Raw genomic sequence first — 26,391 nt, forward strand, 5'->3', positions numbered from 1 at the left:
GAACCCACACCAAACAAGAATGACAAACACATTTCGGGAGAACATCCGCACCGTAACACAACATAAACACAACAGAACAAATACCCAGAACCCCTTGCAGCACTAACTCTTCCGGGACACTACAAAATACACCACCCGCTACCAACAAAACAACAATTTTATTTTCAAATGTATTAGCCTGTGGAAAAAGTTATGTTGATATTTACCTCAGAAGGCTGCAAATAGAAAAGAGGCATTATTTTTTTAATTTAAATTTTCTTTATTATGCCATTGATATTTTTTTGTTTGTTTTTTGAAAGTTGATTTTGCACTATTAAGTTATATACGCGTTGCTTGTTCCATATTCAGTGTTAAAGCAAATCAGTGTAGCAAACTGAGCAATAATTAACGTTTTATTCATGCACTTTCTTTTGCTACTTCAAGGCTTGAATGTTTGATTCATTCATTATTATTATATTTTGAAATTTATTATTAACCTGTTGAAAAAGTTTATTTTGATCTTTACGTCAGAGGGCTGCAAATAGAAAAGAGGCATTCAATTTTTACTATAATTTTATTTGATATGCCATTGATATTTTTCAATTATTATTATCATTATTTGAAACTCGATTTTGGATGTCACTATATGGGTTGTACTTGTATAGCGCTTTTCTACCTTCAAGGTACTCAAAGCGCTTTGACACTACTTCCACATTTACCCATTCACACACACATTCATACACTGATCGAGGGAGCTGCCATGCAAGGCGCTAACCAGCACCCATTAGGAGCAAGTGTGAAGTGTCTTGCTCAGGACACAACGGACGTGACGAGGTTGGTACTAGGTGGGATTTGAACCAGGGACCCTCGGGTTCCGCACGGCCACTCTCCCACTGCGCCACACCGTTGTGAAGCTTTAACACAGAGCGGTCAAGCGAACAAAATAAATAAATATAAAGCTATAAAATAAAGTTATATAAGCCTTGCTTGTTCAATATTCAATGCAAAACTTGTTTGGGTCCCTATTAAAAGGTTAGTTTGTTCAACCTTGTCCCGCGGCTTCGTTCAGTTTTAAATTTTGGCCCACTCTGTATTTGAGTTTGACACCCCTGGTATAGACCCAAGGTCACCAACCTTTTTGAAACCAAGAGCTACTTCTTTGGTACTGATTAATGCGAAGGGCTACCAGTTTGATACACACTTAAAAAAATTGCCACAAATAGCCAATTTGCTCAATTTACCTTAAATATATATATATATATATATATATATATATATATATATATATATATATATATATATATATATATATATATATATATATATATATGTCTTGATTGGATTATCCAGAGAATAGTGCTCGATACCGTGGTAGAGCGCAATATGTAGGTGTGGGAAAAAAATCACAAGACTACTTCATCTCTACAGATCTGTTTCATGAGGGGTTCCCTCAATCATCAGGAGATTTTAATGGAAGTATTCACATACAATGGTTTATATAGAGCACAGAGTGGGTGGGTACAAGCAGGCGTAGGGTGTGGTGATTGGCTCATGTATTACCTAGGAGGTGTTTCCGTCTGTGGGTGAAGTTGTATCCGCTTTCATCAAGTGCTTTCTGGTACTGGCACCCTCACTTATGAACCCACTCCAGGAAACCAACCAAAAAAGAGCAGAAAACGAAACAACATCATTTGGTACAATCCGCCATTCAGCAAAGACGTCTCAACCAACATCGGCCGCAAGTTCCTCACTCTGATCGACAAACACTTCCCCAAAGGCAACACCCTAAGAAAAATATTCAACAAGAACAACATTAAATTGAGCTACAGCTGTATGAATAACATGCAACAAATCATTTCAAACCACAACAAAGCAATTGCAAAAGGACTGCCTACCCCCAGACTAAACGACTCTGAAACCAATAATGAATGTAACTGTCGCAAGAAACCTGATTGCCCTCTCAACGGAAGGTGCTTACAGACATCAGTCGTTTACCAAGCAAAGGTAATACGCAAGGACATTAACACATCCGACACGTACGTAGGATTAACCGAAGGAGCGTTCAAAACAAGATGGAATAATCACAACGCCTCCTTTAGAAACCAGACTTTGCAGAATTCTACAGAACTCAGCAAACACATTTGGAACCTCAAAGACAATAATGTTGAATATTCAATAACATGGCAAATTCTTGCATCCAGTTCACCTTACAACAGTGGTAATAAAAGATGCAACCTATGCTTAAAAGAGAAACTGTTTATTATATATCATCCAGATTTATCATCCCTCAACAAGCGCAGTGAAATCATTTCAACATGCCGCCACAGACGGAAACACCTCCTAGGTAACACATGAGCCAATCACCACACCCTACGCCTGCTTGTACCCACCCACTCTGTGCTCTATATAAACCATTGTATGTGAATACTTCCATTAAAATCTCCTGATGATTGAGGGAACCCCTCATGAAACAGATCTGTAGAGATGAAGTAGTCTTGTGATTTTTTCCCACACCTACATATATATATATATATATATATATATATATAATGTAAATGGGTATTTCTGTCTGTCATTCCGTCGTACATTTTTTTCCCTTTGACGGAAGGTTTTTTGTAGAGAATAAATTATGAAAAAAACACTTAATTTAACGGGTTAAAAGAGAAAACAGGAAAAAAACGAAAATTCAATTTTCAAACATAGTTTATCTTCAATTTCGACTCTTTAAAATTTAAAATTCAACCAAAAAAAAGAAGACAAAATCTAGCTTATTTGAATCTTTTTTTAAAAATTAAAAAAAGAATTTATGGAACATCATTAGTAATTTTTCCTGATTAAGATTAATTTTAGAGTTTTGATGACATGCTTTAAATAGGTTAAATCCAATCTGCACTTTGTTAGAATATATAACGAACTGGACCAAGCTACATTTATAACAAAGACAAATCATTATTTCTTCTAGATTTTCCAGAACAAAAAATGTAAAATAAATTCAAAAGACTTTGTAATAAGATTTAAATTTAATCTTAAAGATTTTCTAGACTTGCCAGAATAATTGAATTTTAATCATAAGTTTGAAGAAATATTTCACGAATATTATTTGTCAAAAAAAAAACACAAGCTAAAATGAAGAATTTAATAAAAATGTATTATACTTTACAATAAAAACATTTATTTTACTTAAACATTGATTTAAATTGTCAGAAAAGAAGAGGAAGGAATTTAAAAGGTAAAAATGTATATGTGTTTAAAGATCCTAAAATAACTTTTAAGGTTGTATTTTTCCTCTAAAATGGTCTTTCTGAAAGTTATTAGAAGCAAAGTAAAAAGATAAATGAATTTATTTAAACAAGACCAAGTCTTTAAAATATTTTTTGGGGTTTTCAAATTCTATTTGAGTTTTTTCTCTCTTAGAATTAAAAATGTCGAGCAAAGCGAGACCAGCTTGCTAGTAAATAAATACAAATTAAAAAGTAGAGGCAGCTCACTGGTAAGTGCTGCTGTTTAAGCTATTTTTAGAACAGGCCATCTGGTCCTTACGGGTTACCTGTTGCCCGCTGGCACCGCGTTGGTGACCCCTGGTATAGACATTGTGTGCATATACTGTATATGTACATCATATAAGTAGAAAATATGTTCATATGAATCATGTGAACACTTCAGACTCAAAAAAAAAAAAAAAAACACTTGAAAATGGTGGTGGGATTTTTCCTTGAGTGATGAAGATGACATATTTAGACAAATGTATGCATTTACACGAAACAATGCCAAAAACCTTAGCTTTTAGTTGTTTACGGTGGGAACCAAAATCATAACTGCTCTCTTCATCAAAGACGTGGAACACAAATTTAGGAACCCACACTAAGGGTGAGTTGAGTTCATGAAAAGTTTTACTTCACATAATTATCAACTGTTACCACACACACAATTGATTGTTTTTTACTGTACGTAGAGAAAATGAATAACATTATAGAGGTGGGCCAAAGAAAAGGCAAACTGAATAATACATATATTGTTATGCAGTCAGCTTTCAAAAGGCTTGGTCATGCCTTCAATACATGGATATTATCAAACGCGATAAATGCGATCGTTTTACACGCCTCTTTACATCCAAGAGGCGTTGTTAGATGGTCAGAATGTCTGCCCTGAGAGTGGTAAGTTGTGAGTGCAAACCCCATCCGAGTCATACCAAAGACTACAAAAATGGGAGCCATTACCTCCCTGCTTGGCACTCAGCATCAAGGGTTGGAATTGGGGGTTATATCACCAAAAAGGATTCCTGGGCGAGGTCACCGCTGCTGCTCACTGCTCCCCTCACCTCCCAGGGGTGATCAAGAGTGATAGGTCAAATGCAGAGAATACTTTCAGACACTACATTCAACATTCATGCAATTGAAGTACATAGTTTACTTTTTGAAGGTTTCAGCCTGAGTTGCACATGCCAACTAAACTTTTTGAAAGTGTAAAATTTCTTGAAATAAGGCTTTATAAAACAAGTGTGTGTAATGAAGTAAAAACACTCAAAAAAACCCCACATGACTTTTATTTAAAAATGATGACAAGGAAGGATGGCACATTAGATGTCACAATACTGTTGAGGTACAAGATGCATGATTTTTCAATGTATATCCATTTCAACTTATTTCAAAAATGAGATTTAATGTGTGAAAAAATTAAATCCTTATATATAAACCTCTCAATCAGCTTGGTTCTCTATTGCTCTCGCTATAAAAACACGAGACTTCCCATCGTGTGTTCCCATTAGCGCACATAATTCTCCTCTACAGCTACAAAAATTCAAACCACGTTTCAAAAATATCTTTGCATCAACTTTCTCCATCTCCGAGTGAAAAAGCTAATAAATAAGAAAGCAGCGCTTAACCACTATTTGGTGGGAGTGTGGGTTAAGTGGTTTATAGAAGAAGTCAGTCTGGTGTGCTCAGTTGTCCAGAAGCACCGTGCGCAGCTGATCCTCCTCACTCATGCTGATTGTTGCAATGGCGCCGTCATTGAACTCGAACGACGTCCCGCCGTCTACCACCATGCATGCATCCCAGCACCGAGAGCGAACGCACACTCTGAAACAGCATTTGACAGAGTTTAAAGGAGAGAAGACTGGAGCTGTGTCTCAAATCTAATACTTTTGTCAGTACACTTTTTGTGTACTTAGTTTCTGAGTGTATGAAGAATGACAGTGTAGTGCACAGGTGTCAAACTCAAGCCCGCTACATCATTTTATGTGGCCCGTGAAAGCCTGGAAATGATGAGTTAATAAAGTAATTTATCTTTTCTTAATAAAGGTATTTGTTCTTTCAATTTTGATATTTAAAAACATGTTGTGCATGGAATTTCATATCTTTTCAACTTCAACTGTATCTAATAATGCAGCAAAATAATACATTTCCATTCATTCCAAAACATTTTTTTTTTTTAAATGAAAATAAATACTTCAATATGTGCTTGACTAATAATTTAATTGTAAATTACCCATCAAATTGTACACTAAAAATGACAAGGTAAAATTCTGGGGTTAGAGCTGCTGTTTATTTTTTTTATTTTTAAATAGTTTTTCTATATAAATTAATACACTATAAAAACAACAAGTGTAGATTTTATTGTGTAAAAACTGGCAGCTCTGTTGCATGAATTGTATTGTTTAAAAAATACTAATATATATGTTTTTTTTTAAACTAAAACTGGTAAAATTCTGGAGACTGAGCTTGCAGTTTTTTTCAGTAAAATCTGAAGATTTTTTTTTAACTGTGTATTTAAAAGAATATTCCATCCATCCATCCACCTTCTTCCGCTTATCCGAGGTCGGGTCGCGGGGGCAACAGCCTAAGCAGGGAAACCCAGACTTCCCTCTCCCAGCCACTTCGTCTAGCTCTTCCCGGGGGATCCCGAGGCGTTCCCAGGCCAGCCGGGAGACATAGTTTTCCCAACGTGTCCTGGGTCTACCCCGTGGCCTCCTACCGGTTGGACGTGCCCTAAACACCTCCCTAGGGAGGCGTTCAGGTGGCATCCTGACCAGATGCCCGAACCACCTCATCTGGCTCTTCTTGATGTGAAGGAGCAGCGGCTTTACTTTGAGTTCCTTCCGGATCTCAGAGCTTCTCACCCTATCTCTAAGGGAGAGCCCCGCTACACGGCGGAGGAAACTCATTTCGGCCGCTTGTACCCGTGATCTCATCCTTTCGGTCATGACCCAAAGCTCATGACCATAGGTGAGGATGGGAACGTAGATCGACCGGTAAATTGAGAGCTTTGCCCTCCGGCTCAGCTCCTTCTTCACCACAACGGATCGGTACAACGTCCGCATTACTGAAGACGCCGCACCGATCCGCCTGTTGATCTCACGATCCACTCTTCCCCCACTCGTGAACAAGAATCCTAGGTACTTGAACTCCTCCACTTGGGGCAGGGTCTCCTCCCCAACCCGGAGATGGCATTCCACCCTTTTCCGGGCGAGAACAATGGACTCGGGACTTGGAGGTACTGATTCTCATTCCGGTCGCTTCACACTCGGCTGCCAACCGATCCAGTGAGAGCTGAAGATCCCGGTCGGATGAAGCCATCAGGACCACATCATCTGCAAAAAGCAGAGACCTAATCCTGCGGTCACCAAACCGGAACCCCTCAACGCCTTGACTGCGCCTAGAAATTCTGTCCATAAAAGTTATGAACAGAACCGGTGACAAAGGACAGCCTTGGCGGAGTCCAACCCTCACTGGAAATGTGTTCGACTTACTGCCGGCAATGCGGGCCAAGCTCTGGTACTGATCGTACAGGGAGCGGACCGCCACAATAAGACAGTCCGATACCCCATACTCTCTGAGCTCCCCACAGGACTTCCCGAGGGACACGGTTGAATGCCTTCTCCAAGTCCACAAAGCACATGTAGACTGGTTGGGCAAACTCCCATGCACCCTCAAGAACCCTGCCGAGAGTATAAAGCTGGTCCACAGTTCCACGACCAGGACGAAAACCACACTGTTCCTCCTGAATCCGAGGTTCGACTATCCGGCGTAGCCTCCTCTCCAGTACTTTATCTGAATAAACCTTACCGGGAAGGCTGAGGAGTGTGATCCTACGATAGTTGGAACACACCCTCCGGTCCCCCTTCTTAAAAGAGAGGAACCACCACCCCGGTCTGCCAATCCAGAGGTACCGCCCCCGATGTCCACGCGATGCTGCAGAGTCAGAGTCTTGTCAACCAAGACAGCCCCACAGCATCCAGAGCTCCGAGGAGCTTTTTAACTACCTCAGCGACCTCAGCCCCAGAAATAGGACAGTCCACCACAGATTCCCCAGGCACTGCTTCCTCATAGGAAGACGTGTTGGTGGGATTGAGGAGGTCTTCGAAGTATTCATTCCACCTATCCACAACATCCGCAGTTGAGGTCAGCAGAACACCATCCGCACCATAAACGGTGTTGATAGTGCACTGCTTCCCCTTCCTGAGGCGGCGGACGGTGGTCCAGAATCGCTTCGAAGCCGTCCGGAAGTCGTTTTCCATGGTTTCCCCGAACTCCTCCCATGTCCGAGTTTTTGCCTCCGCGACCGCTGAAGCTGCACACCGCCTGGCCTGTCGGTACCTGTCCACTGCCTCCGGAGTCCTATGAGCCAAAAGGACCCGATAGGACTCCAGCTTGACGGCATCCCTCACCGGACTCCAGCTTGACGGCATCCCTCACCGCTGGTGTCCACCAAGGGGTTTTAGGATTGCCGCCCCGACAAGCACCAACTACCTTGCGGCCACAGCTCCGATCAGCCGCCTCGACAATAGAGGTGCGGAACATGGTCCACTCGGACTCAGTGTCCAGCACCTCCCTCGTGACATGTTGAAAGTTCTTCCGGAGGTGGGAATTGAAACTTTGTCTGACAGGAGACTCTGCCAGACGTTCCCAGCAGACCCTCACAATGCGTTTGGGCCTCCCAGGTCTGTCCGGCATCCACTCCCACCATCGCAGCCAACTCACCACCAGGTGGTGATCGGTAGAAAGCTCCGCCCCTCTCTTCACCCGAGTGTCCAAAACATAAGGCCGCAAATCCGATGACACAACTACAAAGTCGATCATGGAACTGCGGCCTAGGGTGTCCTGGTGCCAAGTGCACATATGGACACCCTTATGTTTGAACATGGTGTTTGTTATGGACAAACTGTGACGAGCACAAAAGTCCAATAATAAAACACCACTCGGGTTCAGATCCGGGCGGCCATTCTTCCCAATCACGCCTCTCCAGGTTTCACTGTCGTTGCCAACGTGAGCGTTGAAGTCCCCCAGTAGGACAAGGGAATCACCCGGGGGAGCACTTTCCAGTACTCCCTCGAGTGCTCCCAAAAAGGGTGGGTACTCTGAACTGCCGTTTGGTGCGTAAGCACAAACAACAGTAAGGACCCGTCCCCCCACCCGAAGGCGGAGGGAGGCTACCCTTTCGTCCACCGGGTTAAACTCCAACGTGCAGGCTTTGAGCCGGGGGGCAACAAATATTGCCACCCCAGCCCGTCGCCTTTCAGAGCCAGCAACGCCAGAGTGGAAGAGGGTCCAGTCCTTCTCGAGAGAAGTGGTTCCAGAGCCCTATCTGTGCGTCGAAGTGAGTCCGACTATATCCAGCCGGAACTTCTCGACTTCGCGCACTAGCTCAGGCTCTTTCACCCCCAGTGAGGTGACGTTCCACGTCCCAAGAGCTAGCTTCTGTAGCCGAGGATCGGACCGCCAAGTGCCCTGCCTTCGGCTGCCGCCCAGCTCACATTGCACTCGACCTCTATGGCCCCTCCTATGAGTGGTGAGCCAAAAGAATATTGTAATAATCAAATGTATAGGCAATTATAAACATGTATTGTACAGGTATACATGTATATTTATATACAATTCATTATCAAGAAGCGGCCCTCTGAGAGCAACCATTAATGTGATGTGGCCCTCTATGAAAACAAGTTTGACCTGCCTGGTGTAGTGTATTCCAAATCTATTGTTGCACACTAAGGGGGAATCTCTCCTTTCAAATGGTAAATTGCAATCACTCGTTAATTCCTCCTTTTTCCTGCTACATAGCCAAGATGGCTACTAAACTATATAAGTGTCCAGCAATGTACACTCACTGTTTTGAGCCACAGATTGACAGTGTACTGCATTTTGCCGCACTACTCAGTGCAAACACACCTGTGCACTCTAAAGACTGAGTGTAAGTACAATTACGAAAATTAAAACACAGGCTTCGTCTCAAATGGAATACTTCTGCCAGTACACTTTGAAAAATATACTATACAGTGGACTAAGTTTCTGAGTGGGCCAATTTGGACAGTGCAGTGCCGCCCCAAATTGAGTACTGTCATTGTGCACCGACCAAAAATCACAATATTTATCTGCTTCTTCTTCTGTTGACTACTTTCCACTCCTACAGGTTGATCATCAGCCGCATTTATTTAAAGTTAGCCCTGACCTTTCCACTATGTAGCTAGGATGGGAACTATTAAGCGTCTATCACTGCACATTCACTATTTTGACAGCTACATCCAGGTACTGAGTGCAGTGCATTTTTCCGTCTTCTCAGTGTGACACTAATGCATTCAAAATGCTGTCAAAGTGCAAGTCTGTATATTTCTTGAAGTATACTGTGTACTAGTGATGTGCAAGTCATTCACGAATAGTTAAAACCCGCAAGTTTTTTATTGAATCGTCCTTCACGGGTTCTCGTCGCCATTAACTCGGTCAATTAAATCCCCTCTGCTCCGCTGGCCAAGTTAAAAAATAACTTTCCTGTAGGTGTCACTTCCGCTTCCTTTTTGACTTGTGTTAATGTGTGCTATCTTGTTCTCTCTGCTAACTTCAATCGGTGCTCCAATCTTCGACCAGGTGGAGGTGGTTTCATTCTAAGTGAGCCACTATTGTGGCCCCGCTCTTTAAAGTTCTTCAAACCAGGAAATGCTTAAACGCCTCTAATTAGTGGATATTCCCTGCAGGATGTGTCTCTGGCACTCCTTCTGCCACGTTGATCTGACAGGAGTCGCGGCCCCTGGGGGTCCCGCCCATCAATTACGGGGCCGTCCGTCGTAGTTGAAGAGTTAGACTCACTCAATCCCCCCCGTTTGGCCTTCGACACTTTCTGCTTGACTTTGACTTTGAAATAACAACACTGCTGTTGCTGCTGCCCTGAGGGGGCTAACGCTGCTGTTGCTGCTGCCCTGAGGAGGCTAACGCTGCTGTTGCTGCTGCCCTGAGGAGGCTAACACTGCTGTTGCTGCTGCCCTGAGGAGGCTAACACTGCTGTTGCTGCTGCCCTGAGGGGGCTAACACTGCTGTTGCTGCTGCCCTGAGGAGGCTAACACTGCTGTTGCTGCTGCCCTGAGGAGGCTAACACTGCTGTTGCTGCTGCCCTGAGGAGGCTAACACTGCTGTTGCTGCTGCCCTGAGGAGGCTAACACTGCTGTTGCTGCTGCCCTGAGGAGGCTAACACTGCTGTTGTTGCTGCCCTGAGGAGGCTAACACTGCTGTTGCTGCTGCCCTGAGGAGGCTAACACTGCTGTTGCTGCTGCCCTGAGGAGGCTAACACTGCTGTTGCTGCTGCCCTGAGGAGGCTAACACTGCTGTTGCTGCTGCCCTGAGGAGGCTAACACTGCTGTTGCTGCTGCCCTGAGGAGGCTAACACTGCTGTTGTTGCTGCCCTGAGGAATTAGCAAGCATTCACAAACATCAATTTCTCCAACTCCAGTACAGCAGCACCTACCACCAACATATCAAGCAGACTGCCATAAAGCCTGCTGATCAAGGTACTGCAAGGTTAAACTACCAACAGTAACAATGCCTCCTAGGAAGGCACAGGTTGACGAGCTGGAAGAAATAAAACTCTCGCTTAACTTTATGTCTGAAGAGTTGTCCAGAGTGGCAAACCAACAAACTGCTCTTAGTCAACTAGTGGAGGAAGTTAGAGAGCTAAAAAAAATAATTGTAGAAAAAGACAAATCAATTAAAATATTGGAAGGACGTGTTGATGAACTTGAACAATACACAAGAATGGATGATGTGATTGTCAGTGGCTTGAACACCAAACACCGCTCATATGCTCGAGCAACTGCAGGTGAAAAGAATGGTGGGGATGAGTCCACGATGGAGCTAGAAAACCTGGAGCAACAGGTCCTGCAGTTTTTTCAGTCTAAGAACATTGAAATAGACAGTAATGCTATCTCTGCCTGTCATACCCTCCCTCGAAGGGATAACTTGGCAAAACAAGCAATTATTGTAAGGTTTACGAACAGGAAAGTAAAAACTGATCTTTTGAGACAGTCTAAAAAGTTAAGAGGTACGGCAGTGTACATTAATGAGCACTTAACAAAAAAAAACTCGGACATAGCAAGACAGGCTAGGGCCCTAAAGAAACAAGGGAAAATTCAGTCCACGTGGACACGGAATTGCAAAGTCTGGATAAAACTACAGGGCACGCCTGAAGAAGCAAAGGTTCTAGTAATCAGAGAAATGGGGGAGCTTGAAAAGTACAAATGATGAAACCAGTAATCATGTTGCCAACTTGGTAATTGAATGTTAATATAACAGCAAATGAATGAGTGAAATATGAACTTTGCACTATGTTTGAAAACGATATAGACCCTGAAAAAAATTTATTCAATGGCATAGCAATGAATTGCAAATATTATACAGATGAACAATATAATGACAGTATAAAATTAAGTAACCAATTAACAATTATACATATTAATAGTAGAAGTCTGTCTGCAAACTTTCACCATATAAAGGAATTTTTAAGTCAATTTGTAAAACCTTTTAGCATTATAGCAATATCAGAAACTTGGATAACTCAAGAAAAAAGTGTAGATTTTGGTCTGAATGGATATGAATTTGTGCATTTGGATAGAATAGATAAAAAGGGAGGAGGAGTAGCACTCTATATTGATAAAAATCTAAACTTTATTAAAGTTGAAAATATGACATCTATCATTGAACAAGTAATGGAATGTATAACGGTAGAGATTATAAGGGAAGGAAGAAAAAATATCCTAGTTAGTTGTATATATAGAACTCCGGGATCCAAAATAGAAATCTTCACCAAAGCTATGGAAGGATTATTTTATAAATTGAATAACAAAGAAATATTTATTAGTGGAGACTTTAACATTGACTTAATACATACAAGTAGCAATAGAGAAACAGCAGAATTTATAGACACAATGCACAGTATGAGTTTGATATCTTTGATAAATAAACCAACAAGAATCACATCACATAGTGCCACCCTAATTGACAATATATTTACCAATATAATGGATGACAACCTAATATGTGGAATCTTGATAAATGATATAAGTGATCATCTCCCAGTCTTTGTGGTCTACAACTGTGCCAGTAAAATTAAAATCAAGAATGAATGTGAAACTGTCTATAAAAGAATCATAACAGAGAAATCGCTCAACAAATTCAAGAATGAACTACAAAAGCAAAATTGGAATACTATTTATGATAAAAAAGAAGTTAATGCAGCTTATGAAGAATTCTTAAACACATTTAAAATACTATATGATGGAAATTGTCCAGTAGTAAATTATAAAAGGAAGTCAAAGTACGGCGAGTTTAAACCGTGGATGACTAAAGGACTCCAAAATGCCTGTAAAAAAAAGAATATTTTATATAAGGAATTTATAAAAAATAGAACTTTAGTAAATGAAAATAAATATAAAAAATATAAAATTAAACTAATCAATATAATCAGAATGTGTAAAAAAGATTATTATATAAATAAACTGGAATATAACAAGAATAATATAAGAGGTGTATGGAAAATATTAAATGGTATTATTAGAAATAAAAATGATGATAATCAATACCCACCATACTTTATGGAAAATAACAATATGATTAAGGATAAGGAGGTGATAGTAAATACATTTAATGAGTATTTTATAAATATTGGACCGAAACTAGCAGAAGAGATAAAGGTAGAAGGGACAAAAATAGATGCAGCAGATTATATCAACCCAAACCCTAAAACAATGTTTTTAAAACCAGTAGTAGAAAGAGAAATCAGGGACATAGTCAAAAGTTTTAAGAAGAAAACAAGCAAAGATGTGGATGATATAGACATGCAAACTTTAAAGTGTGTGATAGATGGAATTAGTGCTCCATTAGCGTATCTATTTAACCTTTCATTTGAAATGGGAGTATTTCCTCAACTAATGAAAATTGCAAAAGTTGTTCCTATTCACAAAGCGGGAGACGGACACTTATTCACAAACTACAGACCAATCTCAATACTACCACAGTTCTCCAAAATATTAGAAAAAATATTTATAAATAGATTCGATGGCTTTGTAGAAAAAAATGAATTATTAACAGATAGGCAATATGGTTTCAGGAATAATCGATCAACAGCACAAGCATTAACAGATTTAATTGAGGAAATAACTGATAGTATTGATAAAAATAAATATACAATAGGAGTATTCTTAGATCTTAAGAAGGCTTTTGATACAGTAGACCATAGTATTCTTTTTAGAAAAATGGAAAAATATGGTTTTAGGGGTATTGTTCTGGAATGGATAAAAAGTTATTTATCTGATAGAAAGCAGTTTGTACAGATATCACAAAACAAATCATGCTGGTTAAATATTAAATGTGGGGTACCACAGGGGTCAGTTTTAGGGCCCAAGATGTTCATCATGTATATAAATGATATTTGTAAAGTAACTGAAAACCTTAAATATGTGTTATTTGCGGATGACACCAATGTACTCTGTTCTGATGTGGACTTGCAGCAGCTCCTGAGGACCGTCACCATGGAGATGTATAAACTAAAAAAATGGTTTGATGCTAATAAATTATCATTGAACCTAAATAAAACTAACTTTATGTTATTTGGAAATAAGAAAAATGATATAGATGTAAAATTGTATATAGACAATGTTAGTATAGAAAGAGTAAACAAAATCAAATTTTTGGGTGTGATCTTGGACCAAAGGATCTGCTGGAAGTCACACATTACATACATCAAAGGGAAGTTGGCCAGAAGTATTGCTGTCCTGGGTAAAACAAGGCACATTCTTAATCAAAAAACATTACACACTCTTTATTGTACACTTGTTTTACCATATTTGAGTTACTGTCTAGAAGTTTGGGGAAATACATATAAGACGAACATCCAACCACTATTCATAATGCAAAAAAGGGCCATCAGACTGATACATAACACAGGACCCCGAGAACACACTAATGGATTATTTATAAAAACATTTGATTTAAAACTACCAGATCTCATCCAACTCAAGACTGCCCAAATGATTTATAAAGCAAGTAAAGATTTACTTCCAACAGGGTTACAGAGAAGATTTTTACAAAGAGAAGGGAATTATAATTTAAGAGGAGAACTACTTTTTAAGATCCAATATTGTAGAACAACGCAGAAACGAATGAGTATAACAATAGCAGGGGTTAAAATATGGAACTGTTTAAAGGATGAAATAAAACACAGCACCAACATAAACCAGTTTAAAAAGCTTTTTAAATCATTTATCATTAGTAAATATAAGAAAGAAGAGCAAACATTGTTTTAGAAAGACAATAATATATATGTATATAAATACAATGTATGATTTCATAATTATACATATAGGTTATATTAAAATGTATATATTACCACTTTATATGGAATTTAAATGAATTGTGTATGTATAATGTATGTATGTATGTGTGTATATGTGTATGTATATGTATATATATATATATGTGTGTGTATGTATGTATGTGTATATGTATATATATATATGTGTGTGTATGTATATGTATATATATATATATATATGAGTGTACAAATGTATATGTTTGATTTAAATGTTAAACTATGTATATGAGACGTGTGCTACATATATGTTGCTTATATATTGTTTAAAAAAAAAAAAAAAGTAATATAAGTGAAGCATGTTTTAGATTTTATATATTTTGAAGCTTGTTCTTGTTGTGATGGGGTAGGTTTATATAAGCGTTGCTTCAACCTACACCCTTTCGGCTCAATCATTGCTCAAATGAGTGTTTTTTTTTTTGTTTTTTGTTTTTTGTTTTTCTTTTCTTGTTGTTGTTCTTTGTTTTATGTGAAGATTGCCGAAATAAAAAAAGGAATACATAAACCAGATACTGTATTTTTCAGAGTATAAGTTGCTCCGAGGTATAAGTCGCACCTGCCGAAAATGCATATCAAAGAAGGAAAACAATATACTGTGTATAAGTCGCACTGAAGTATAAGGCACATTTTTGTGGGACATTTATTTGATAAAACCCAACACCAAGAAGAGACATTTGAAAGGCAATTTAAAATAAAGAAAGAAGAGTGAACAACAGGCTGAATAAGTGTATGTTATATGACTCATGAAAAAACAACTGAGAAGGTGCCTGCTATGTTAACGTAACATATTATGGTAAGAGTCATTCAAATAACTATAACATATAGAACATGCTATACGTTTACCAAACAATCTGTCTTTCCTAATCGCTAAATCCCATGAAATCTTATACGTCTAGTCTCTTACGTGACTGAGCTAAATAATATTATTTGATATTTTACGGTAATGTGTTAATAATTTCACACATAAGTCACTCCTGAGTAAAACTATGAAAAAAACTGCGACTTATAGCCCGGAAAATACGGTAATATGTAATCAATTATGCCTCTGTTAGTCTAACTGCATCTATATAAATGTATTAAATCCACAGAGAAAACAACAAAAATGGTTTCTTTCCTCAAATGAACTCTTCTTTCCACTTGTTGCCCGAGCTAAGTCAATTGCTGTGCTACAGTCGGGCGCTTGCGGCTCACTGAATCACAAACACTGAGTGTACGGACTACAAAGTGAACAATGTCACTCGCTCACTGAACATTAAGGGCAGGTCCATTGACGTTGGGGAATCAGGAAGGAATCACTGTGTGAGCCCCTTTTCCTCTGTTATAGTTATTCTATTTCATATCGCATTGTTAAAACTTACTTTAATGTTGCACTATTGTCCGGGTAGTTTTTTTTACATTTAGATTTTAGTTTGTCCAGAGGATTCACTTTGCTAAACATGTTGCATGTACATAGTGATCTTATTCAAATTTAACAGTTATTATCAGTTGCATGAGGAGCCAAACAGGTAGAGGCATGAGGGTAGCGGCTGCAGTTTAGCAAGATGAGGTGAATTTATCTTTGTTTTTACAACTGTGGAATGATTACTCTTACCTCTATAGTTGTGCAGCATTAACTTCTGAGGCTGTTAGTAAATGATATTACTTGTTTCATATGTGAGCGTCTACGCATGCGCCTTCTTACGGCTGACTCATGTATCGATTTCCGTATTCAGGGAGCGAGACTGTAGTGGCCAATCATGTGGGAGGTTCAACACATGCGCTGTGTTATGAGTGAATCAAGTGAATCGATTCACTTTGAAGAGTGACTCATAAATACTCAAGTCAGTAAAGAGAATCACGTTTATTATCACTACTGTGTACACTAAGGATATTGGGTTGATAGCAACTGGACTGTTCAGATTGTCTTTGAAGAAGTTTGGCCTCTCATTTGAGAATAAATAAATAATAAATAAATGGGTTGTACTTATATAGCGCTTTTCTACCTTCAAGGTACTCAAAGCGCTTTGACACTACTTACACATTTACCCATTCACACACACATTCACACACTGATGGAGGGAGCTGCCATGCAAGGCGCCAACCAGCACCCATCAGGAGCAAGGGTGAAGTGTCTTGCTCAAGACACAACGGACGTGACGAGGTTGGTACTAGGTGGGAATTGAACCAGGGACGCTCAAGTTGCGCACGGCCACTCTCCCCACTGCGCCACGCCGTCAGGGTTTCATCAGTTCATGCTGTAAGACTTGATAGGACAGCGCTAGTCTGAAGGAATGGTGTGGGACGGACTGTGGGATGGTGTGGAACACAAAGTGTTTTTCAACCTTTTCTGAGCCAAGGCGCATTTTTTCATTTAAAAAAATCCTGAGTCACACCTACAGCAGAAAACATTAAAAAATGAAACACAGTAGACAATAAAAAGTTGTTGTCGGAATTGTTGGATATGAATTCAAACCATAAACAACCATAGTTCACTCTTGTCTCAAAGTCAAGACCATGCCATGACTTATTTTGAGTTTATTGGTGTTTTAGTTCTTGTTTTGCGCTCCTATTTTGGTGGCTTTTTCTGTTGCAGTTTCATGTCTTTCTTTGAGCACTGTTCCCCACACCTGCTTTGTTTTAGCGATCAAGAATATTTAAGTTGTTGCTATCTTTTTTGTGTGTGGACATTGTACGGGATGTACTTCGCCGTCTCTGCTCCACACGCTGTAAGTTTTTGCTGTCGTCAGGCATTCTGTTTTTGTTTACTTTGTAGACAGTTCAGTTTTAGTTTCGTTCTACATAGCCATCCCTAAGCTTTAATGCCTTTTCTTAAGGACACTCACATTTTTGTTTATTTTTGATTCAAGCATTAGTGAAGTGAATTATATTAGATATATTTTTACCTGCACAATGCCTCCCGCATATTGTGATCACCACAAACCATCGTTGACTCACATGATGTATTACCGACATCTACAAAGCAATTAGCTACCGGCTTCCACCTACCAATATGGTATGGTATAATATGGTTACTCTGCCAAGCTCTAGAAAGCTCAACAACAGCACATCATTTGCAGATTTTAATTACTGATTTGCAAAAAATATCCATCCATCCATCCATTTTTCTACCGCTTTATTCCCTATCTCAGCTACAATCGGGCGGAAGGTGGAGTACACCCTGGACAAGTCGCCACCTCATCGCAGGGCCAACACAGATAGACAGACAACATTCACACGCCAATTAAGTGTTGCCCATCAACCTATCCCCAGGTGCATGTCTTTGGAAGTGGGAGGAAGCCGGAGTACCTGGAGGGAACCCATGCATTCACGGGAAGGACATGCAAACTCCACACAGAAAGATCCCGAGCCCGAGATTGAACCCTGACTACTCAGGACCTTCGTATTGTGAGGCAGACGCACTAACCCCTCTCCCACCGTGAAGCCCAGTTGCCAGGATATAACAGGGTGAAACCTCTGCCAGCCAACAAAAGTGGTTTGTGTGGAATCTCCCTCGTTAACATTACATTTAGGGATGTAATGGTCGTGGGCATTCTGCTGTTTTGGCAATTTTTTTAGAGATTGAAATTATTCAATCCTTGAGTAAGGAAGAAATGGACAACAACAATTATATTTACTTCCGCTTTCAAAGATAAATACTTTGGATCCCACAACATTCACTTAGACTAGTGCTGTTCTATTTTGTCAGAGTATGAACTGATAAAACCTGCTCTTCGAAGACCTCCAGAACAGCCCAGTTGCTATTGATGCATTGCTCTGAGGGTGCAATGACTGATGAATCAATCAATCAATCAATCAATCAATCAATCAATCAATCAATGTTTATCTATATGAGAATATACCTGAAAGATCTAATTTTCACTATGAGGTGCTGCCAAATTGACTTATTGCTCACTTACAAGACTCAACAATCGCAACATTCAGCTGGGTACTGAGGGTGTACAACATTCACAAACTTCTCGGTGTGATCACACTTATGTGCTCAAAAGACTAAGGGCCAGATCTATAATATTCAAATAATACGCCCTAAACAGCACGTGCAAAATATAAAATTGTGTGTACTATTAGTGGCCGTGTTGCGTGGGATCTACTGAAACCACATGTACAATTGAACAGTGGTGCAGACCGCCTTATTTAAATGTTTTTTTTTGCGTGCACTTAGCGGCTTTCACCATGTAAACACTCCATCATTTACTGCACCGTTTTGCTGTTTGTGAACAAGCAGCAGACATCTTTTTCTGGGCATTTTAGAAGCAGTACAGCGGTGCATCGACAACGGAAGTTGTGGTCATGGTAGAGGCTGGCATTAACTGCGAGTGTCCACTCCAGAGTCCAGACGCAAGAAAATGCACATTACAAGAAGTTTTTTCGCATTGAGGATGTGTTAATTAATATTTGATATGAAAAGACTAACGTCATTTTAAAACACCAACAGACACCAAAACGCATCGTTTGAATTTGTTTTAATCAGCTCCTTTAGTCATCCATCAGCTATAACATTTGATTGCTAATATAGATTTTTTGACAGTTCATAAATGTTGACAAGCATACATAGTATGAGTGTCCCACGATTCGATTCAATATCGATTCTTGGGTCACGATTCGATTCAAAATGGATTTTTTTCAATTCAACACGATTCTCAATTCAAAAATGATTTTTCCCCGATTTAAAAGGATTCTCTTTTCAATCAATACATAGGATTTCAGCAGGATCTACCCCAGTCTGCTGACATGCAAGCAGAGTAGTAGATTTTTGTAAAGGACAATGTTTTATTAACTGATTTCAATAATGTAAATTTGTTTTAACTATTAAACAAACCAAAAATATAACTTATTTTATCTTTGTGAAATTATTGGACACAGTGTGTTGTCAAGCTTATGAGATGCAATGCAAGTCTAAGCCACAGTGACACTATTGTTCTTTTTTTCTTCTTTTTTTTTATAAATGTCTAATGATAATGTCAGTAAGGGATTTTTAATCACTGCTATGCTGAAATTATAACTAATATTGATATTGTTGTTGATAATATTCATTTTTGTTTCACTACTTTTGGTTTGTTCTGTGTCGTGTTTGTGTCTCTTCTCAATTGCTCTGTTCATTGCAGTTCTGAGTGTTGCTGGGTCAAGTTTTGTTTTGGAATTGTTTTGTTGGATTGATAAAAAAATAAAAAAAATAAAATAAAATATTAAAAAATGAGAATCGATTCTGAATCGCACAACGTGAGAATCGCGATTCAAATTCGAATGGATTTTTTCCCACACCCCTAATACATAGGCTGGAGTGCTGCACAATCGCCTCCTTTTCTCACAGCCGTGTGTAACCGTTTTAGATATGCTAAATAAAAATGCAAAATATCACTTGGTTTAATTTTAATCATGATAAATTACAGTGCGTGTCCTAAATAATATTTACATCTTCTTTTCCCTGTATTGTGGGCATTCTGATGATCAGCATATATTCTGCATATTCATGAAGACAGACTCGCTAAATGGATTGTGCACCTTATTCTGCTCACTACAAAAGACACCATCCTCGGCACAGAAGTTTAGTAAAACAGCTCTGCCTGTGCTATCACATTTGCATATGTTTTAATACACGTAAACCTTTAGTTGATCAGGCCATAAGTAGGTAAGGAAAAGTATGAATTGAGACAGCATTAAATTGTGTCATATTATGAATTGAGGAACATTGACTGACTTGCTTGCGAAGCCTCTCTGCCGGCTGCTGGAGAACACTCTGTTGACGATTGGCTCCCGAATGCTGAAGAACAAACGTCTGTCCTCAGGACTGAACACCAGCGACTCGTTGTACTCATCAGTAACTATACACACACATACAAGGCAGTGAAAAGACTACAATGAATAGGAATTGTACAGGGTGTACCGAAAGTCTGAACAAGTAATATATACATAAAAACCACACAATATATATTAATATTCAAAGTAATACAATAAAAGAAAAAAATATATTTTAATTAAATTAATATTATTAGGGATGCAACGGTATTGTTGATACCCCGGTATTGCGGTTTCAAAGTCTTCAATATGCTGTGCTGTGTAGTTTTTTTCTGGTGCTTTAGCAGAGGTCAGGTCTAAAAAATTAACTACATCCATCTCTCAGAATCCTCTGCGCAGCATTGTACCAGCAAAGTGGGGGCGTAGAATAGCGTAAGCAGGAAGTAAATGTTAGTAGTACATAAGAGGAACTGTTTTTGTGGACATTTCCTGACAATTTCATCAAACTATGTCCATAACAGAGTTATATTGCTATGAAAGACACAAACAAACACTGGTGAAAACAGAACCTCTTTGGCAGGGGTAAGAAAGTCTGCGTTTTGCAACGCAAAGCGCGCCACTTTCGTCACGATCGCTTCCAAGCCGATACAGAGCCACCCGGACATGACGCACCACACAGTGTGCAGGGTCTGAATAGTTATGTAAATGGGATTGTTCAGTTTTTGTTTTTAATACATTTTTAAAACATGTTTTTTCTGTCAAGATGGAGTGCTGACTGTACATTAATGAGACATGAAATTAACTTTTTTTGATTTGAACAAAGGGCTACAATAAAACAGTGAAAAAATGTAAAGGGGTCTGGATACTTTCTGTACCCACTTTCGTGATTTAGGAGTAGCCAACGTTGGACGTTAGCTACTAGGTAGCTAGCCAGCTATGTTTTAAAGCACCTCTATCAGAGCGCCGCTTCAGTGTTTGTACAGTCACCTTCATCGTTAGTTTTAAAGCCAAATTGCATCCATTCTCCATATTCTGTCTCCACGTGGCCTGCTTATAAGTACTCAGTGTGAGTGCATGTTGCCTAACATGCGCCTCTGCTCCTTTTACCAGCAATGTCACGACGGCGCGCCGTTATGTACATAAAAAAAACAAAAATGTACCAGTATTGTTCAGAAACAGTACGGTACGGTTTTTAATTCATTAGTACCGGTATACGGGCTCCGAATTCGGGAGATGTGGTGGGGTTGAGGTGGGCGGGGTTGGGGCGGCGGGGTTTGGTGGTAGCGGGGGTGTATATTGTAGCATCCCGGAAGAGTTAGTGCTGCAAGGATTTCTGGGTATTTGTTCTGTTGTGTTTATGTTGTGTTACGGATGCGGATGTTCTCTCGAAATGTGTTTCTCATTCTTGTTTGGTGTGGGTTCACGGTGTGGCGCATATTTGCAACAGTGTTAAAGTTGTTTATACGGCCACCCTCAGTGTGACCTGTATGGCTGTTGACCAAGTATGCATTGCATTCCCACGTGTGTGCAAAAGCCGTATATATTATGTGACTGTGCCGGCACGCTGTTTGTACGAAGGCAAACCGGACGTGACGACAGGTTTTAGAGGACGCCAAAGGCAGTGCCTTTAATGCACGCCCCCAATATTGTTGTCCGGATGGAAATCGGGAGAAATTCGGGAGAATGGTTGCCCTGGGAGATTTTCGGGAGGGGCACTGAAATTCGGGAGTCTCCCGGGAAAATCGGTAGGGTTGGCAAGTATGCCATACAACATTTATACTGTACGTACATACACACACACACATACATAAATCTGGGATGTTAAAGAAAATTATAGTAAACTAGTTTTAATCAAGTTAACTTTGACACCTCTAACATACATGTGTGCATGCGCGCGCACGCACGCACACTCATAGTGTTATAAACTCACCTTTTTCAATGAATTGGCGGTTTAGTGGAATATCAAGGCCAGTCTGATACTTTCCTAAAAGAAAAAAAAATATGCTGTGATTAGGCTGGAGGCTAAGGTTACATATAATCAAATGCGAACTGCACTTTTATTTAAAATTTTGGCCATCGTTTACAATCATTATTAAAGACCTATGGATTTTTTAAAATGCATTCTAACTTGTAAATACAAGTAAACATCTTTCAGCGGACCCAATGGGAAGTCCGCCCATAAAACCCAATAAATTAACGTCTAAGAAACACCAACAATACTCCATTTAAGTTACGTGACCAAAATATTAACCAAGTATTGGTGATATTGTTATTATAAGCGCTAACGCAGACAATCTATTTATAGCAGCGCCGTGATCACTACAGTGAGTGCCGATGCTTACTTGCTCGTCAAACTTTATTGTAGATCATAAATTGTGCCTTTCACCTGGATAGAAGAAGGGCGATGATGTATTCTGACAAGTTCGTACACTTTGACAGACAAATTAGACCCGGAAATGGCAAGAATGACACAAAGACCCTTGGTTCCATCCTTTGTCTCTTTGCGAGGATTATGAGTCATTCTTCGAGTATATGAACATCCTAGCAGTCGGCATCCTAATGACAGCTGACAGTGTACAGTAAGAGATGTTTTATTATGTTTGTTGGCCTCTCATGAAGTCTGCCGTGAGTACTAATCAATTATTTTTTTAAAGAAAAAAAAATAAGCCAATGCCATGAAGCATTTTTTAATGTATGCTTGGAATGATCAAAATACATAAATAATAAATGTGCCTGTTACTACATTACATATATACTTACAGCATATACTATATAAAACCTTAATGGAGGTGTTTGGATGTTTTTATATGCTTTAAAGGCAGAATGGAGCGGCTCCCGCGGACTTATTACAGTATAAGCAGGCTTTTGATAAAATGTATTAAATATCCATCCATCCATCCATCATCTTCCGCTTATCCGAGGTCGGGTCGCGGGGGCAACAGCCTAAGCAGGGAAACCCAGACTTCCCTCTCCCCAGCCACTTCGTCTAGCTCTTCCCGGGCGATCCCGAGGCGTTCCCAGGCCAGCCGGGAGACATAGTCTTCCCAACGTGTCCTGGGTCTTCCCCGTGGCCTCCTACCGGTTGGACGTGCCCTAAACACCTCCCTAGGGAGGCGTTCGGGTGGCATCCTGACCAGATGCCCGAACCACCTCTTCTGGCTCCTCTCGATGTGGAGGAGCAGCGGCTTTACTTTGAGTTCCTCCCGGATGGCAGAGCTTCTCACCCTATCTCTAAGGGAGAGCCCCGCCACCCGGCGGAGGAAACTCATTTCGGCCGCTTGTACCCGTGATCTTATCCTTTCGGTCATGACCCAAAGCTCATGACCATAGGTGAGGATGGGAACGTAGATCGACCGGTAAATTGAGAGCTTTGCCTTCCGGCTCAGCTCCTTCTTCACCACAACGGATCGGTACAACGTCCGCATTACTGAAGACGCCGCACCGATCCGCCTGTCGATCTCACGATCCATTCTTCCCTCACTCGTGAACAAGACTCCTAGGTACTTGAACTCCTCCACTTGGGGCAGGGTCTCCTCCCCAACCCGGAGATGGCACTCCACCCTTTTCCGGGCGAGAACCATGGACTCGGACTTGGAGGTGCTGATTCTCATTCCGGTCGCTTCACACTCGGCTGCGAACCGATCCAGCGAGAGCTGAAGATCCCGGTCAGATGAAGCCATCAGGACCACATCATCTGCAAAAAGCAGAGACCTAATCCTGCGGTTACCAAACTGGAACCCCTCAACGCCTTGACTGCGCCTAGAAATTATGTCCATAAAAGTTATGAACAGAATCGGTGACAAAGGACAGCCTTGGCGGAGTCCAACCCTCACTGGAAACGTGTTCGACTTACTGCCGGCAATGCGAACCAAGCTCTGGCACTGATCGTACAGGGAACGGACCGCCACAATAAGACAGTCCGATACCCCATACTCTCTGAGCACTCCCCACAGGACTTCCCGAGGGACACGGTCGAATGCCTTCTCCAAGTCCACAAAGCACATGTAGACTGGTTGGGCAAACTCCCATGCACCCTCAAGAACCCTGCCGAGAGAATAGAGCTGGTCCACAGTTCCACGACCAGGACGAAAACCACACTGTTCCTCCTGAATCCGAGGTATTAAATATTTAGAATGAATTAAAAAAAATACATCCTGACGATTGATGTATTTTTAGACAGGCAACACTTTTTTTTAAAGTGCAGTTTCCCCTTAAATGTTTCACATTATTCAGGTTTCATACTGTATGTCTAGATGAGAACACATTACCTATTTTTAGGATCTCATTCACTGCTTGTTCAGCAAGTTTGTTGATGTTGTAGGACCTATGGACAGAAAGAAAGACAAATTAGTTCAAACACATTTCATCTCTCTCGGCATACTAAAATGCTCCAAATCGCATGTTGTGTGTGGAGAGAAGTTTGTTTTTCTGTCATTCAGATGAAATTCAAAGGAACTATCCAGAACTTTCCATGATGGCAATGAGATGTTTTTGACATTCCTGTATAATTATTGCAGGGGGAATGGATTTTCAACACTTACCACTACCAAAATAAAATGCATCAGCAAAATGGACATTAAAGTCATGCTGGACCTGTCACTCAAACATAGGGATGGGTGCTTTCACAAGTGAACCAACGCGGTACCAATTCTCAGTACCTAATTATCGATACTGGTACTCAACTTTACACATTTTTGGTACTTTTGTACTTTTCGTTAATGTGGTAATTATTTAAAGGGGTCATGGTTATGATTTTTTTACTACACTTCCTTGTGGTCTACTAGGCATGTAATGGTGGTTCTTTGGTCAAAATTTTGCATAGAATTTTTTTTTTACAGACCGCTTCAAACCACTGTCTGATGCACCGTTTTGTAGGCAGGCTTATTTACGTGCCACTACTTCGACTGTGTCTTGACCCAGTCAGCCCTGTTGTAATTTTTAGCACTTCCATATGGAGTCTACTGACTAGAGGTGGGAATTTTTGGGCACCTAACGATTCAATTATGATTCAGGAGCTACGATTCGATTAAAAATCGATTAATGATGCATCTTTAATTTATGCATATTATTGCAGGTTTACATTGATTTTTGTTTCACTAAATAAGCGTTTATCACTTGCAACTTTTAAAAACAGTGCTTTTGTAAGGCCGTGTCCACATGAACAAGGATAGTTTCAAAAAATCACAATCGGGGTTAAAACGATCTCCATCCATACAAGTATAGTTTTAAAACTGTCTATGTCTACACACAAATGCATAAACTTGCCGTCATGCACATTTAGTCTAATCAGAAGCCTGGAAAAGCAGCCACAGCTGATTTGGTGGCATTAAACCTCTTAAACCATTATAATGTTTATTTTGATATACTAGACGTACATTACATTATCTTTAAAAGCAGCCTGCATTCATTATGTATCTTTTTTTTTTAGTGTTTAAAGCGCGCATGCACACCTGTGCTGCTGAAACCCAACACTCATGGAATTATAATATGTTTAATAAGACACATGGTAATACATTACATGTGGAGTGAAATGTACATTACTTCTAAAATCAGCACGCACTAACGAGCCAAGGAAAAAACTCTTGCATGTTTAAGTGCCAATATAAAGCGCACAAACATGAATGTGCCGCTGCAAAACTCTCATGGAATTATAACTCATAATGATAACCATACATATACATGTGCAATGAGGTGTATATTGTCTTTAACATTACCAAGGAGAAAGGATACATCAAGTTTTTTTTGTTTTGTTTTTTAGGTGATCGGTTGCGTTATGTGCCTACCTCCATCTACACAAATGGAAGAAACACACGTAAGTTAACATCATGATCTGTCATTAACAAAGGATAAAAAACATGAGATAATGTTGTAGCTTACTTATGACAAAACGCAAAAGGTCTTGCTTGTCAAAGTTGTCCCATCAGCTGGAGGTCCGACAGCAATCGTGACCAAAACAGCTGACTGTCAAATTGACGGTGACAGGAGTGTCGTGAAGCCCATTTTGATGAGTTTTTTTCATTTTTTAAACTAATTTAGAGTTAAAATAGCAGCATG

At 39.9% G+C, this 26,391-nt stretch overlaps 1 protein-coding gene across 2 annotated transcripts in view; it reads right to left on the minus strand.

Moving 5' to 3' along the window:
- Positions 1-4,504: 4,504 nt before the first annotated feature.
- nadk2 (NAD kinase 2, mitochondrial) overlaps positions 4,505-26,391 on the minus strand; it is a 40,536-nt gene continuing 18,649 nt past the window's right edge. For both annotated transcript variants that reach the window (XM_061876792.1, XM_061876790.1), the window contains exons 9-12: positions 24,606-24,661; positions 22,268-22,321; positions 20,300-20,423; positions 4,505-5,057 (exon numbers count right to left, since the gene is read on the minus strand). In XM_061876792.1, the coding sequence (XP_061732776.1) occupies positions 4,919-5,057; positions 20,300-20,423; positions 22,268-22,321; positions 24,606-24,661 (373 nt within the window). In that variant the 3' untranslated portion in view covers positions 4,505-4,918. The remainder of the gene's footprint in view (positions 5,058-20,299; positions 20,424-22,267; positions 22,322-24,605; positions 24,662-26,391) is intronic.

Source organism: Nerophis ophidion, linkage group LG17, assembly GCF_033978795.1.
Source record: "Nerophis ophidion isolate RoL-2023_Sa linkage group LG17, RoL_Noph_v1.0, whole genome shotgun sequence".
NCBI classification, from domain to species: Eukaryota; Metazoa; Chordata; class Actinopteri; order Syngnathiformes; family Syngnathidae; genus Nerophis; species Nerophis ophidion.